General features: G+C 38.2%; 1 protein-coding gene, 1 long non-coding RNA gene and 1 pseudogene across 4 annotated transcripts; all 3 read left to right on the top strand.

Moving 5' to 3' along the window:
- The window catches only part of LOC123466453, a 65,533-nt pseudogene that overhangs the window by 9,390 nt on the left and 40,295 nt on the right, over positions 1 to 15,848 (top strand).
- On the top strand, positions 118 to 3,451 carry LOC123469495. 2 transcript variants are annotated; one of them, XR_006642749.1, is made up of 6 exons: positions 118 to 218; positions 282 to 1,580; positions 1,644 to 1,901; positions 2,010 to 2,955; positions 3,016 to 3,248; positions 3,315 to 3,451. It is a non-coding gene; the product is annotated as an uncharacterized LOC123469495 (long non-coding RNA). The 2 variants fall into 2 exon arrangements; XR_006642748.1 differs by having other exon boundaries at positions 2,005 to 2,955.
- Positions 10,565 to 13,922, top strand: LOC123469484 (adenine DNA glycosylase-like). 2 transcript variants are annotated; one of them, XM_045168546.1, is made up of 9 exons: positions 10,565 to 10,867; positions 11,210 to 11,397; positions 11,531 to 11,625; positions 11,685 to 11,747; positions 11,841 to 11,874; positions 12,044 to 12,251; positions 12,318 to 12,366; positions 12,486 to 12,622; positions 12,699 to 13,922. In XM_045168546.1, the coding sequence occupies exons 1-9, from the start codon at positions 10,648 to 10,650 to the stop codon at positions 13,175 to 13,177; spliced, it is 1,473 nt and encodes a 490-aa protein (XP_045024481.1). In that variant the 5' UTR covers positions 10,565 to 10,647; the 3' UTR covers positions 13,178 to 13,922. The 2 variants fall into 2 exon arrangements, with proteins under 2 accessions (XP_045024481.1, XP_045024486.1); XM_045168551.1 differs by lacking the exon at positions 11,685 to 11,747.

Here is a 15,848-nt window from a genome sequence, read left to right as displayed (position 1 = left end):
GTTGCGGTTCAACTTTGCAGTTGAAAAGTATATGGGTTGACGAGAAAATGATAGTTGATGTGTTTTTTCCCGCCAGGTGGTGTGCACAATATAAATAATCCGCGCCTAATCCGCGCAAACTGTTTATTCCCATTTCCTATTGTTTACGTCACAATCAAAATCCGTGTAGTCCCAAAACACATTAACTGCAGTTTTTACAATAATTGTTCTACAATTCAGTAATAACCTGTTTGTTTAATAATTTTTAATACATTTAATCAATATATTAATATCCTTTGTAGTAAAACAGGTAAAATGACAGACAGAAGAACAATTTTTCTACTTCTGTCTCAATATGTCTTTAATGATATTGAATCAAGCACCGACGAGGAAGATGATTTGAATGATGAATGATTATTGGAACCTAATTAGTGTAAAAAGTTATGACATTACGATAATACATGAATTTATGTTTTAAAATTATACCAATAATTTTTTCAATGGAATCAAAGAACTTGGGTTTTTTTTTGGTGTCGGAGGCTGCACTTCCAGTTTGGAATTTTGATAGATAAGACCTGTATTCTTTACGCATGTTTTCCCACTTGGTCTTGCATGTATTCCCTTTGTCCTGTCCTCGAACAATGAAAACTTCCTCTAACCCATCTGCAATTTGTTTCCAAATTTGATTCTTACTTGTTTTGGAATCGTTTAGGGACTCCCAATTATCCTCTAATAAAGCTTTAGTAGTAGTTATGTAATAAATATAAATAGCATTTTGCATTATATGAAATGTTAAAACACTTACTTAAAAATAATTCTGTTGCCTCGCAATCAATTTTAACTTGGATTGCTGTCTTCTTGCCATTCCAGCATTCGTTCTTTGATAAATTGTTTAAATCCCCGTTTTCCACGTTATTTGCCATTTTATTTACTTCTCAATATTTCAAAATAATGGGAATCATGTCTATCTTACAAGAAAACAGAACTATAAGGGTGCGTTTTATCGTCAACTTTTTAGCTCAACCTAAACCTAAATTGAGCTCAATCGGTATTTTTTCGTTAACCAATTCGTCACGGTTGAGCTCGATTACCGTTTTATGGTTAACAAAAAGTTCAACCAAGGTTGTGCTCGACCAAATTTTGCGAGCTCAACCACAAAAGTTCAACCACAGTCCAGACTGCGGTTGAACTAAATTCAAGTTGGTTGACCCTCCCACTTTGTAATAATTCTTTATTTTTTTTAATATGGCAACCTTTGTTTGTTCACACAGTAGACAGCTTTGTTTAGATAGGGACGTGGGTCGTGGTACACGTATGTAAAAATTTTTCTATCACAATGCATACAAAGTGTGATGAAGGTGTTTTAAGGCAAAGAGTTAGAGCTGGGAGTTGTGTCAAGCGGCAAAAGACAGTGGAGGAATTGTTGCTATTCGAGCCTTCAAGTGATGAAGGCTCCGATTGTAGTAGTGTCCATGAAACTTCTACAAAAGTGGATGTGAACAAGGAAATTACTCCACCATTAGTCCAGCGAATTTGCTGGAATAATGTAAGAACAGCCTCTCAACTTAAAATCAACGCTGAAGCAACCAAAGTTTTCTTAAGTATTTATTTTAGACTATTTCTTAAGATTTTCTTATTGCTAACATTTCATTGTGGTACTACAGAGATCGTTGAACATTACTGGCCCAGACTTTGCGACAGCAAAACCAAAAATTCAGGTCTGTGGCAAGAGATTGCCATAAAGATGCTTGAGAACGGGTTCCAGATAAAAACACCTGATCCTGGAAAGTCTGCGCAACAGAAGTGGAATAACTTAAACAAAGAGTACAAAAAATTTGTGCTCGCAGCAAAAGGAACTGGAGGGGGAGAAGATGTTCTTGATTGCAAGCCCCCATTCTTTGATGAAATTGAAAAAATTCTTGGTTCGTATAATTTATTAGTCTTATGTTTATAACATTGTGTTCTTTACATGCATGCCACAATTACGTACTTAAATTGTTATGGTCGTAACAACCATTTTTTTAGGAAAGGGTAATGCAGCATATCCCGAATATATTGGTGATTCTTCGATTTAATTCTAATAATAATTTATGCTAAAAAACAGGGTTGTCATATGTATTTTTAATCACATGTAAACAGACATAAGAAATACATCAACTTTATAGTTGAACTACAGCTCAACGGTGCTCCAGACCACCGTTGACAAAGTTCAACTTTTTCAGTTCAACTTCAACTTTTCGTTGACGCCAAAATGCGTTTGTCAACTGAAGCCAGTAGAATTGTTTACGCGAAAACGACGGTTGACCAAAAAAGTTGAACTGAAGGTTGACGCCAAAATGCGCCCCAAGTTTTGCAACATGGGGTCGAATTCTGACTCTCTCAAAGTAACTTACTTTACTTTCAAACGGGCCAAAGTAGCCGTTTTTTACTTTTCTTTCGGCCTTTTTTTCAAAGTGGTATTCTCAAACAAATTCGTCAAAAATAAGTAGCCTACTTCACTTTCAAAACTCAAAAGTTGGTCCCTAACTTTCACGAAAGTTTGATTTTTGAAAGTGACCTCGCGAGGTCACTTTCGGTAAGTTGGTTTTCAAAGTTAGCTATTTTCACTGGAAAATCGCATGAAATTTGACAGCGGCAACACTGTATGTATACAATTTGTATTATTTGTGTGAAAAAATACGATAATTTGAGAACGGCACGGCTGTATGTGCAGAAAAAACTACGCGGTTTTGAATATTTGTAAACATGGCTCGTGAAAATGCCATAATAGACGATTTTTAGAAGATTTGGCTTATTTAAGTGATGAAGAGAACACTATATCAAGTGATGAAGAAGATAAAAGAGCTAGCAAAAAGAATCGGATGTGTAAATTGCTACCGTTTTATCAAACACGCAATGATATATTTGGGTACTTCTCTGAAGACAGAATTATGAAGACATTCAGATTCGACAGGGATAGTATCCAGTTTATACTGGGTAATTGGACTAATGCAAAGAATTCATATTGTGTGTTTAACTTGAGAAACAATTCTATAGGTCTTATTCAACATCTCCTGCCCAAGATGAAGATCAGGGACACAAGAAATCTAGAGCCGATTGATATGCTTTTGATTGCGTTGCAGTTTTATGCAACTTGCTCTTTCCAAACGGTTGTGGGAAATGTTCTGCGCTATAGCCAATCATCAGTATGTCGTTCCATTGCTCGTGTCTCTTTAGCTTTGTGTATGATTTCTAACAATCATATACAATTTCCAGCAACGCTTTTCCAGGTAATATACATACATATAATTAATGGTATTCAGTGCGTTTCTAATCTTAAACTCTATAATAATTAGGTAAAGAAGGATTTTCACGAAATCGCTCGCATGCCAGGGGTCGTTGGGTGTATTGATGGAACACACATCAGGATTGTCAGACCTAAGAATTGTTAATTTCTATTTCTCGACAATGGAATAAACATAATGTCACGATCCGTCTGTTCTCTAATGCTTTAGTTCTTTAGTTGAGCGCTAGATGGCTTCGCGGCGACCTCACTTTCCTCTTTAACCCTTTTTCCCCTAGCAGATTCTGTCTACTTGTTGCGTCGGTCGGTCGCATCTGTTCTCTCGTCAGAGTTTGCTCTTTTTGTCTGTATGTTGCTTGTGTGTTAGCGTGTGAGAGTGCGTGTGTTTAAGTTGGTTGTAGACCCATTAGGGGCATCATCGGCGTAGTGTTAGTGTAGAATAGTGTAGAGCCGATGGTGAAGACCACCGCCTTGTCCTGTGCCGTGTCGATTAGCCAGCATTGCGGTGCCTTTTGCAAGTGGTTTCTCAACAACGAGTGTGCTAATTTCATTGCCCGTGACAATAATAATATTTAGTTACCCGAGATGTATTCAAGATGAGATGAGAGTAGGACACATTGATAATCAAGAGAAGACTTCAGATAAATCAAAGTGAAGACGACAGAGGAAAAAACGTCGTAAGAAAGAGGTTAACACACAATGAGTGCATCGACGGTAAGACGACGATAACAATAATCTAGGTTACTTCATGAAGAGGTGGAGTAGGAGATTGGTTTGTGTGACACTAGATGTCGCAGAAACTCAACACACCTCCTCAAACCAAGCGATAGGTAAATAAGAATTAAAAAAGATTTAAAGAAAGGGAACAACGCCGATTCTAGCCCTGATGAAGTTAAATTGGGGAGTCGGAAGGGGCTTCGTGAAAATATCGGCAAGTTGATGTTGAGTGTCGATATACATTATTTCAATGAAGTGGGAAGCCTGTTTCTCTCTGATAAAATGAAACTTGACATCAATGTGCTTCGTTCGCTGATGATGAGCCGGATTATGGACTAGACTTATGGCGCTCTGATTATCGCATAAAATACGTATAGGGTCAGGTGGTAGTTGTCCGATCTGACTAAGAAGGCGTTGAATCCAAATGGCTTCCTGGGTGAAGGTTGTTGCATAGGTCCACAGACATCAGTATGCACAAGTTCTCCGATCTGCTTGGCTCGCTCGCGACCTTTCTTGAATGGTAGCCGGTGCATCTTCCCCAGGGCGCACCCCGAGCACACTTCGGTTGGGATTGAGTAATCATTCAGTCTTATGCCGTGCACCATGTCGCCGGATACCATCTTGACAATAGTCTTGTAGTTGGTGTGCGATAAACGTTGATGCCACACCGAGAGGGGTAACTTGTCGACTCTGGCGGTGCATGCGATGGTCTCGTTTCTGATGACGGGAATTGTTCTCATGTTGAGACGATATAGGTCCTTCCCACTGCGATTTCCTATCATTACAAGAATTCCATTTTTCGTAAATGACACCATCTGCTTCGTGAAATTAACGTCGATTCCACGGTCGGTGGTTGATTCTATAGATAATAAATTCGTACCAAGGCCTGGGACATGAAAAACGTCGTGAAGTGTAGCATTTTGCTGAATACCATTGATTTCCATAACTACACGAACATCCCCTTTTCCTCGTACAGTTAGTTTGACTCCACCGATTCCTTTAACAGTCCGGTGTGGTGAGATCGTGGAGTAGTTGTTCATACAGGAATGGTCGTAACACATGTGGTGACTTGCTCCGGAATCTGCGTACCAGGTTTCTTTTTCCATAGACATTGAGCTGGCGCCAAATGCCACACCATTTTGATCATCATCATCTTCATTTGATTTGTCCAAGGTCGCTGATTTAGCAAACTTAACTCTAGGCGATATCTTAGATTTGTTCCTCTCGTCACGTTTGCGTTTGTTGCAGTCGATTGCAGAGTGATCATAATTTCTGCAGTATTCGCATTGAATGTCTGGATGACCGGCTTCTGCATTAATGCGTCTGGTGCAAGTTGATTCTGAGTGGTTGCATTTTCCGCAATATTCACACTCTTCTCGCTTTCGTTTTCTGTCTGCATTTTCTGATGGTCTATACGGTTTGTAAACAGGTCTTCCTGACCTAGCTGTAAAAGCTTCTGCTGGTTGTACGACAGGATTTGATGGTGGAGTGGAGCTGCTGTTCCTGTGTTGTTCATTCATCAGTTTTGTGATGAGTTGCGGTATTGTCTTTTCAGTTTCAGGGAGATTATCCCATACTGTTGTGAAGTGTCTGAATGCGACTGGAAGTGTTGACACGATTTTAGTCATGATCTGGGATTCTGACATTAAACTTCCAAGATCTTCGAGTTGTTGGGCAATACCTTCAATGGCTGTGATGTGAGACATCATATTGTTTCCTTTGACATATTGGTAGTGAAAGAAACGGGCCTGCAGCACGTGAGTGTTTGCTGAGGCATTTTGTAGATACTGAGCTGCGAGTTTTGTCCAAATGGCAAATGCAGTTTTGCAGTTGACGAATGCTTGTTGTTCTTTGGGAGTGATGGTGGACATAAGGATCACTCTAGCGTCAGTGTCTTGTTTCTTCCATTTCTTGATCTCCTTTGAGTTTGAGATGCTCCCGGAAACCATGTGAGGTTCTGGTTCCTTAGATCTTCCCTCTACGATTTCGAGTAACTCATGTTGTTCGAGGATTAGCCAGCAATTGTATTTCCACAATTGAAAATTCGTGCCATTGAATTGTTCGATATGGCTCAGCTTAGATTTCTCAGACATGTCGGAAATTTGTTTAATCTGGGCCCATAACCTGTTAATTTCTATTTCTCGACAATGGAATAAACATAATAATATTTAGTTACCCGAGATGTATTCAAGATGAGATGAGAGTAGGACACATTGATAATCAAGAGAAGACTTCAGATAAATCAAAGTGAAGACGACAGAGGAAAAAACGTCGTAAGAAAGAGGTTAACACACAATGAGTGCATCGACGGTAAGACGACGATAACAATAATCTAGGTTACTTCATGAAAAGGTGGAGTAGGAGATTGGTTTGTGTGACACTAGATGTCGCAGAAACTCAACAAGAATCACGAAAAGGCCTATGTAAATCGTAAAAATTATCATTCGTTAAATGTACAGGTAAATAACTAATAATAGCACTGTCACATTGTAATCGTTTTCTGATTGCGTTTGTCTTTGGAATTTAGGCTATATGCGATGCAAATCATCGATTTCTTAGCGTCTGTGCGAATAAACCAGGATCTTGCCATGATTCATCTATTTTCAAAGGCAGCCTCGTTTATAAATGTTTCATTAATGGCGAATTTAAAGAGGGATTTTTGTTAGGTGACAGCGGGTATGCAAATACTAATTTTCTTATCACTCCTTATGCAGAGCCCGTCACACAGCCTGAAGTATTATTAACTCTAAATTCCGGGTAAAAAAGATGTAGTGTTACTCCTAATTATTTGATTTACAGATACGATTCAACAACTCACATAAGTCTACCAGATGTACAATCGAAAGGTCTTTCGGTCTCCTAAAGAAAAGATTTTACGTCTTACATAGTGAGATAAGGATGTCACCGACGAAAGCATCTTGGTAATACCGATCCCTCCTATACCTTTAAGTGATTATTTTTCAATAAAGTTTAATATATATGTCTCAGGATTACGGTAGCCTGTTGTCTTCTGCATAATATTGCAATCGATCGGAAAATGCCGCTAGACGAGGACAGCATAGAGTTAGACATCGATAATGTAGATAACACTGTATCCAACCACAAGAATCAAAACAAGTCCGATAATGATTTGCGGCAGTTGGGCGCTGCAAAAAGGAGACGCATAACGGAAAATGTTTTCTCTTTATAAAGGTGTAGGGTAAAGGTCTTTCACCCATATTATAATATTCGAAAGCAATGTTCTTTCAGCTGTGTATTGAATATTTTTGTCCTTTAATACACCTTTATTAAGAGAAAACATTTTCCGTTATGCGTCTGACTATTGAATTCTTGGTTGTTGCTCCGTTTTCATACCAGTGGGATTCTGATACCTGGAAAAGGAAAAACAAATGAGTGATGTCAGGGCCATAACATTAAAATATTGTGAAATAAGTTACCTGTTTGATCCGTAGAGGAGAGTGGGGGCAATTGAGACACAGGGCAATTGAAACAAAAATTGTTTCTCTCGCCGTATAAGAGGAATTTTCTTGAAAAAATTAGGGTTAATAGAATAAGGGGGTTTACAAGTTTAGAAAAATTTCCGAGTTTTTGTATTCAAAACTTTTTAAGATATCTCGAAAAAACTGTTTTTTGTTCTCCGTCTGTTAAATTTGCGTTTTAAATTTTTTTGTTTTAACCCCTAAAACGCTACGCTTTAGTAATAAAATTAGTTTCAGATGATTTGAAATTCATTTTTCTACAATTTAATGTCATTTAATTTTTCCCTGCATTCTTAAATAATTTTAAATAATTAAATGTAACGATGAACCTATCGCAGGGCAATTGAAACACTTTGTTTATATTCCCTGTCTGCGAGTAGTTGCATTTTTTTGCAAGTATTTGACGTAATTCATTTAAACAAATGTAAATCATCATGTTAACACAACTATAATACTTGTATAGAGTAGTAAAACATCCTAGGTTGCACGCTCTCAACAAATGCGAAAATCTCATTTGTGTCTAAGTTGGTCTGCTGCTGCTGCAGAGTCTTATGGAGAAACCCCCTTCTTCACGTTAAAAAATAAGTTTTCATAACTATTGTTAAGATTTTCCCCCATTTCTTCCTAGCAGTGGGTACCCTATTCCTTTTTTCATTTCTTAATTTTTTTTCTAGCCCCAGTTCTATCTGGTTTATTTTTATTTAACTATTGTTTGTGAATGGTTTGTTGCTCATCCCCTTGTAGCAGACGAATTTCTGGCAGCAAACAAAATTCTTCGGCTAAAAGAGACGAGCCACTTACAAACAATAATAAAATAAAAATAAACTAGATAGAACTGGGGCTAGAAAAAAAATGGGAAATGAAATTATGAATAGGGTACCCGCTGCTAGGAATAAAAGAGGGAAATCTAAATTATAGTTAAGAAAAAATAATTTCTAACGTGAAGAAGATTGTTTCTCCATAAGACGCTGCAGCCGCAGCAGACCAACTTGGACACAAATGAGATTTTGCGCATTCGTGGAGAACGCGCAACGCAGGATGTTTTACTGCTCTATTCGCTGTTTGGGATTTTAAAAAGGCATGTTGCTAAATGGTTTTTTTTTAAATTTAATTATTTAAATATTTTAAACTAAATTACGATCTACTTTAAGCATATTTTAAAAATCTGTAAATCGCATTGTACCTAATGGTAAAATTTGATCACACTAGCAGTTGTGGCTGCTGAGATATCGTGATTTTCATTTTATGTGGGTATAAAGAAGCTTCCTTATGGGAAAACCCACGTTGCAATTGCGTCGACACACCGTTTCAATTGCCCTGCTACCATGGCAATTTAAACACTCGAAGCGACATCAGTTTTTTACAATTTACCACTATTATAATTAATCTTTTCTCATAAAAAAAAATATCGTTTAGTAGCTGAGATAATAGGCTACAATTCTATATAATTTTTATATTAAATTTTTCAGTTTTTTTTTCAAGAAACACAAAAAACCAAAAAGTGTATCAATTGCCCCCACTCTCCCCTATGTTATTTTTTTTTATAATGCCACTATTATTTACCTTCTGTATCCAATAGTGTAATTTCCATCGTGGATGGAAAACACAGCTAACACACAAAATTCAAATCTAAAGCTTTGCATTAATTAACAGTTTAAGACATTATTCATGCTTTTTATTAAACCTAAACAAAATTTTTAAAATGACGAGATATTAAATATATTACTTAACAATTTAAAAACTATTCTTACACTACAAATTACTTAAATCTAAATTCTGTCTAATAAATTTATTACAAATAATTGAATTTAAAAAAAACAACTTTCTGCGGAAGCAATAATTATCACACTCATTTAAACAGATAGTCTGTTTGAAAATAGATATGGCCCAATAGAAATAAGTTTTTTAATCCTGCAAAACATGTTGCGAGGGAAAAAAGGGTATAACTTCACTCATAACAGTTGGGTGATCCACCGTAGTGTGTGTGTATTAATCCTCACAGGGCCTTCCGAGTTTACCGGGTACCCCACCCGGCTCTCAGCAGTTATCTGACACCCAGATGAATCTGAACCTAGCGGAATTTCTATTTCAACGGAAATGTTTCACATAGTCACGTGATTTTACTAATCATATCCATGCGTACTCCGCAGGGGGTACACATTCACGAATATCACAGTAATGGATGGGGGGCATTCTCACGGAAATGATCATCAACATTTCGGAATCCATCTCCAGACCTAGGCCATCTGGACGGTCTGCGACCTAGCCAGCACCATGACTCTCACTACGACACACATGCAACACGGTGGGCCCAACTGCTTGGTCAAGCCGGCTCCATGACTAGAATGTCTAATGAAAGGTACTTTGCGCTCAGATCACACATCCAGCCTTACCTTTCATTCTACATTCAGTCGCCTATTGTACCTAGTTGCCAAAATAATTTGGTGGTTTCAGGCGTCATATGGCAGGAAAATATTTGTAGTGTTTGGCAGAGCCTAATACTCGAATAAAGTGTATTTTGAAAATTATTTTTCTAGACAAAGTTGTAGAACCGATGAAAATACGTAAGCATGAATATTGAGAAATTATGTTCCAACGTTGTTTAAAGATATTCATCTATTTCCATTAAATAGCTTGCTTGAATCTCGGACATCATACAGTGATTACAGTGAATCAGTTCATAATAGTTGACCATGGTGAACCACTAAAAAGATACTATGTGAACAACTGTAGGGTTTACGGAATCAGAAATTGGCGAGTAATTAGAAAAAGGTTCAAAAGGAAATAGAAAAACGTAACAAATTATTTTGGTTATGGTTTTGGATTATGAGTTGTTGGATTATGGTTGTGCGCGACCATGTTGAAATAAATAGACCTGGTTATGCAGACGACGAAAATAATGTATCGCTTCCGCGCAACGATAGCTATTTTTCAACGAAAACTTTATAGATTCCAAATTCCATTCCACATTTTTTACATGATAATAAATAAAATATTTGCCTCCGTCAATATTAAAATGTGAGCACTATCACCTAACTAAGTTTTTCGAACGTTTAAGGCATGCATATCTAAATATTACATTGTTTTGAAAGATTGCGCGAACTGTCTTGTCGTCCGTTCTAGAGGTTCATTCAGTTTCAAAACAATGAATCGAGGAAAACGTGCTTAGTCGGTAGCAAAAAAACAAGGATGAAACGTTTACGATCTAAAGGGAAATCCTGTGTACAAACCGAAATTGTGGAAACAAAAAATTGCATGGTGGTAGACAATCACCATCATGAATTGAAATCAAAAGATGAAATAAGGAGTCTGAGGAAAAATCTAATCGATTGGTATGACAGTAACAAACGAAACCTTCAATGGCGAGATTTAGCTAAGCATAGGGATCCAAATATAAGAGGCTATTCAGGTATTCACTTTTATGTTGCAATTTTTTATAATATATTAAAACTATTTTTCTTGTTGAGGTGCACAGCTGATTTGCTTTTCTATTTAAATCTTGAAAATTATATTGCTTAGTCCAAGTTCTAGTAATAAAAATGTGTTAAAGACAGACATGAGATACTGAGTGCATCTAAAGTTCATCTCATATTGTTTTCCCTCTTTAAGTGTTAGCTTAGTTCAATTAGTATCTTTAATTGTTCATTATGGTTCCAAGGAAGTTTTGTAATATTGGTTTACTCAAAATTATTTCTTGGTGACCAATGATTTGATTCTGTAATAATTATCTAATGTTTACTTTTTCACCTAGTGTTAGTCTCAGAAATCATGCTGCAGCAAACTCAAGTAGCCACAGTCAAGTCTTACTACTCCAGGTGGATTGAGAAGTGGCCAGATTTTACGTCTCTTTCTCAAGCAACTTTGGAAGAAGTGAACACTCTCTGGTCAGGGTTAGGTTACTACTCTAGAGGAAGACGTCTCTATGAAGCAGCACGTAAAGTGGGTGATATTTTGGTGGAACTATTTACCATTACTAATGAATATATGGCATCACATGATTGTATACATATTACTAAATATATAGTATGTATATATTATAATATGAGTGTGCCTGTCATCGTTATCTGTATAGGTTGTTTTCGAAATGGATGGCAAGATGCCTCAAAAAGCTGAACAGTTGCAAAAGCGGTTACCTGGGGTTGGACCTTATACGGCTGCGGCCATTGGGTCAGTAAATATTAAAAAATTATCTAATAATTTATCGGAACAGTTTAAATTTACCAAAGGTCAATTGCTTTCAATGAACCAGTCGGTCTCGTTGACGGGAATGTGATTAGGGTAATTACAAGGTAATGAGACGTTTGCTATTGCTGTACTCCTAACTAATGTTACTATTTACAAAGCCTTTTGTGAAATATATTGTTTGATTCATCATACATTAGGTTGTGTTCAATTGGTGCAGACACTAGTAAAAAGGTATGTACCTTTTTTCAACTAAAAAAAAACACAAAATAGCGAGTCTTCTTTTATACATTAAATAATTAAATAATGTATTTTTAAAAAATTAAATGGAAGAACCAAAATTAAAAATCTGTGAAGAACCAAAGTAGTAGAACCTGTGAAGAACATATTTCAATAATTGCAGAGTGTGGTGGACGTCATATGGAAATTAGCCAATGAGTTGGTAGATCCGGAAAAACCAGGAGATTTCAATCAAGCGATTATGGAATTGGGTGCGACAGTATGTGCTCCAAAATCTCCTGCTTGCCAATCTTGTCCAGTCAGTTCATTATGTCGGGCCAACAGGAGAGCAACGCATTACAGCACAGGTTGCCCTACAGATATCGAAGACGGTAACAACATTTAGCAAACTCGCAGAAATGAATTTTAAAGTACTAATTTTGAACCTATTATTTCAGTTCCCGGTTGTTCATTGTGCCTGCCAATAGACCAGTCTTGGGTTGGGACGTAATATGAACATTTTATTTTATTTTATTTATTTATTTATTTTTGTCGTGTTTAGTTGTAACTGTTTGTGCAGTCTTGCACAGAATGAATTACGACAACCAATGTTTATTGTGTTTCAGAGATGGGGTAACCAATTATCCTCGGAAAGCAAAGAAATCTGCAGCCAAAATAGCCCGCAATATGGTCTTGATTGTTGAGCGTACAGCAAAGGAATCAGCTAGTAATGAGTATTTACTGTGGCAAAGACCAGTCAACGGTGAGACGGACACGACCATCTTTTAGTAACGTGACTCGACTGGAACAAATTGTTGCTTTTGTTTTGATACTGGCAGGTTTACTGGCAAACCTGTGGGAGTTTCCGAGTTTTCCCTCCCATCGGTGGAGCGATGACTTGAACGAGAGCAGCGAACTGACGAATGCATTGGACCAATCGAAAAGCTTGCTGACCGGTCGGGCCATCGAACGCTGCCAGTACGTGGCAGATGTTTATCACCAATTTTCTCACATAGACCAAACCTACGGTGTCTACCGTGTTGTGGTCAGTCCGTGTGAAGACGCTGATGACGATGTCTTAGCCTTGCCCGACCACTATCAAGGCTTCAGGTGGCTTAACGCCCGTCAGATTGCTGAAGCAGCGGTCTCTACCGCTATGAAAAAAGTTTTCCGCGCCTTCACCCAGAACGTGAATGGTAGTGGCAGCCGCTCTTCGTCGTCATCGTTGAAGCGGAAAACGAAATCAAAAGAAACCGGAACCGTCTCCAAAAAGCAGATGACGTTGCAGTCATTCTTCAAAAGCGATCAAACTCAATAGAAATCATTAAACTTGGAAATGAAAGGATAACAAGAACTGAAGGCGTAAAATGTGTATTAAGTAAAGAGGAGATGGATATTGGATGGGGAGCACAGGATACAATTTGAATTAATTGCTTGTGATGATCTCCACATGAAAGATTACAACACTGAAACAGATATCACAATAGCAAGTGGTGATAGTAACCAAGAGAATCGCGATTCACACACACATACTAAGCATGTTTTTTTTGTTTGTTTTTTTTATTGAACTTTTTCTTATTCGGTATTTTTTTTATTAGTATTATTTTTAAAGCGCGTACATACGCACCAAGCACATTGTATGCTTTTTCATTCTTAATTGCCCGAGATCACGCAGATACACAAGGATTTGTTCTTTTCTTTTTTTTTTTTTTTCTTCATTATTTTCGCTTGATGTTATTTTCGTTCAACATAGGGGGATAGATGGAGAGGATAACACAAAGAAAAGAAGAAGAAAAAAGAAAAAGCCGAAATAAGGAGGTCGACAAGACTCACGAGCGAATCTCCGGTACCGTCCCACCCATTGCCATTGATGAATTAGGAAAAATTCACGATCAGATTGTTTGTTTTTTTGTGTGACGAAGTCGACAAGGCGTGAATTTGAACCGGCGATGAAGGAGAGGTAGAAGAAGAGAAGGATAGATGATGAATTACTCTAGGAATTTTGCGAGTGAGCGATGACTTACAAAAAGAAAAAATATATATACCGCATGTATGATCAAATCGAAAATTGGGATCGAAAACGTAAGGGAGAGGCTTTCATTCCGGATCTCCTGAGCCGATTGGAATGGACGAAAAAATTTGAGAGAAGGCCCTGACATCATCAATTATAGATTGTTGTTTTTTTGTTTTGTTTTTTTGTTTTGTTTTTAAGTGGTACTGGGTTTCGCGACCATAATTTACGCTTTGTACAGGTCACCTCACCGATGATCGTCTTGCACCCTTAATCGACGACGCCTTTGCCTTCTTGATTATTATCGCATGGCAAATCCCTTTCGTAAAGAAAGAGAACTTTCTGTGGGAGTAGGTGCCGGGAGCAAGCGAAAGAGCAACAGGAAAAAAAATAAAATAATGAGCTTATACCAACCGATCGCGTTTACAGATGGATGTTGAAATACTAAAGAAAAACTCGTTCCCCTACTATGTCCAGTTGTTGATTGCATCGCGGATATTATAAAAATTTATTCTCGCAATGTTCTAAAGCTCTTGACGAATGAACTTGGAAGTTGGTCAGACACAGCAGAAACAAAGGAAATCATGTGAAATTCGACATGCGTAATGTACAGGAACAAATCAAATCCAACTCATTTGATGCTATTCATCAAGTGGAGCCGCGGGGGACCAAGTATACAGCACACATTTTTTATTTTATTACTTTTAGCAAACTAAAAAATGAATTTTCTCTTTTTAAAACGAAAGACCTCGTTTAAAATGTTTCGTTCACGGTCTGCCTAATTGCTGCAGTGAAGCGTGACCTACATCTCTAGATTTTGCCTCATTTCATCAACTGATACGCTTAACTCTGTGCAGCTGGCTTGGCGCACGATGCAACCAACTTCCAACCGGCAGCATAACTGTACAGTTTTGACTCTGGAATAATAGCGGGGGGAAAAAAATATGAAAATTTGAGGAGAGTTGAGAATAACACATAAAAATAGAAGAGAAAAGAGACGATGTCCAATCAATGCCAGTCGGCCAGACGGGAGAGCATGTCAGCTAAAAAGTGTAGAGAAGACGGCCGTGCCTGCTGTGATATTTCGTCAACTCGAATTAACAATTTGGGTTAAGTCTTTTAGAAATGAGAGGAGCCATGGAGGTGCGGCTCCTGACGTGCCTTTCTTTTAACGAAAACACCTACACACACAATTCGCAGAGTGAAGGTCCATCTGTGGGTGGCTGTCCCGTTTTGGCTGCAAAACATCTTTGCAACCGGGACGGGCTGGCATCGACACCAGATGGGGGCATACGGCTTATTCCATCTCAATCTTCTCTGACACAAGTGTTATGAAAAACGGCACTTTTTATTCCACAGGATGACGCCAAAATTTTCTATTTTCCATTCCGTTTTCTTTTTCTTTTCGTTATTTATTATTTATTTTTTTCCGTTTTCAGCCTCTTTCTCACTTCTTTTCTTCCTGCTGACTGCTGATTGCGCATAGAAAGCGTTGTAATAATCAGAATGGGATATGTGGGGCGAAAAGAAACGACGACAATTTATGCAACAATGACGTGTCGTCGTTTTATCGATCGTCAGACAAAGACTTCTGCATCCGATGGCTCCGAGCCTTGGCAACCTGAATCGTAGGAGCCCTGGCGCTTGTGGAACACCATTAGGAGGTCGTCGTGCTTGCTAGTCGACCGCTGTTTAGTCGACAGCTGTGGGTGTTTGGTCGACGAGCGGGAATAGAAGCTCGAATGCGGCGAGCGGGGTGTCTTGACACCTTTGACAATGGCTTTTGCATCGGCGCTGGACAATGACCAGGTCGGCGATCCCGAGGATGTTGAAGAGGACGACGATGACGACGAAGACGATGAATTGAAAGAGCAGCGGGAGAGCTGTGAGTTGCTCCGATTTCGTGATTTGGGTGGATACGACACTCGTTTTCGTGTTAGCGTCAGCTGCTGCGGAGCAACCGGTTTAGGGGTGGTAA

The sequence above is a fragment of the Daphnia magna genome, linkage group LG1, assembly GCF_020631705.1.
Source record: "Daphnia magna isolate NIES linkage group LG1, ASM2063170v1.1, whole genome shotgun sequence".
In the NCBI taxonomy this organism is placed as follows: Eukaryota; Metazoa; Arthropoda; class Branchiopoda; order Diplostraca; family Daphniidae; genus Daphnia; species Daphnia magna.
This window is presented reverse-complemented; position numbering and strand designations above follow the sequence as displayed.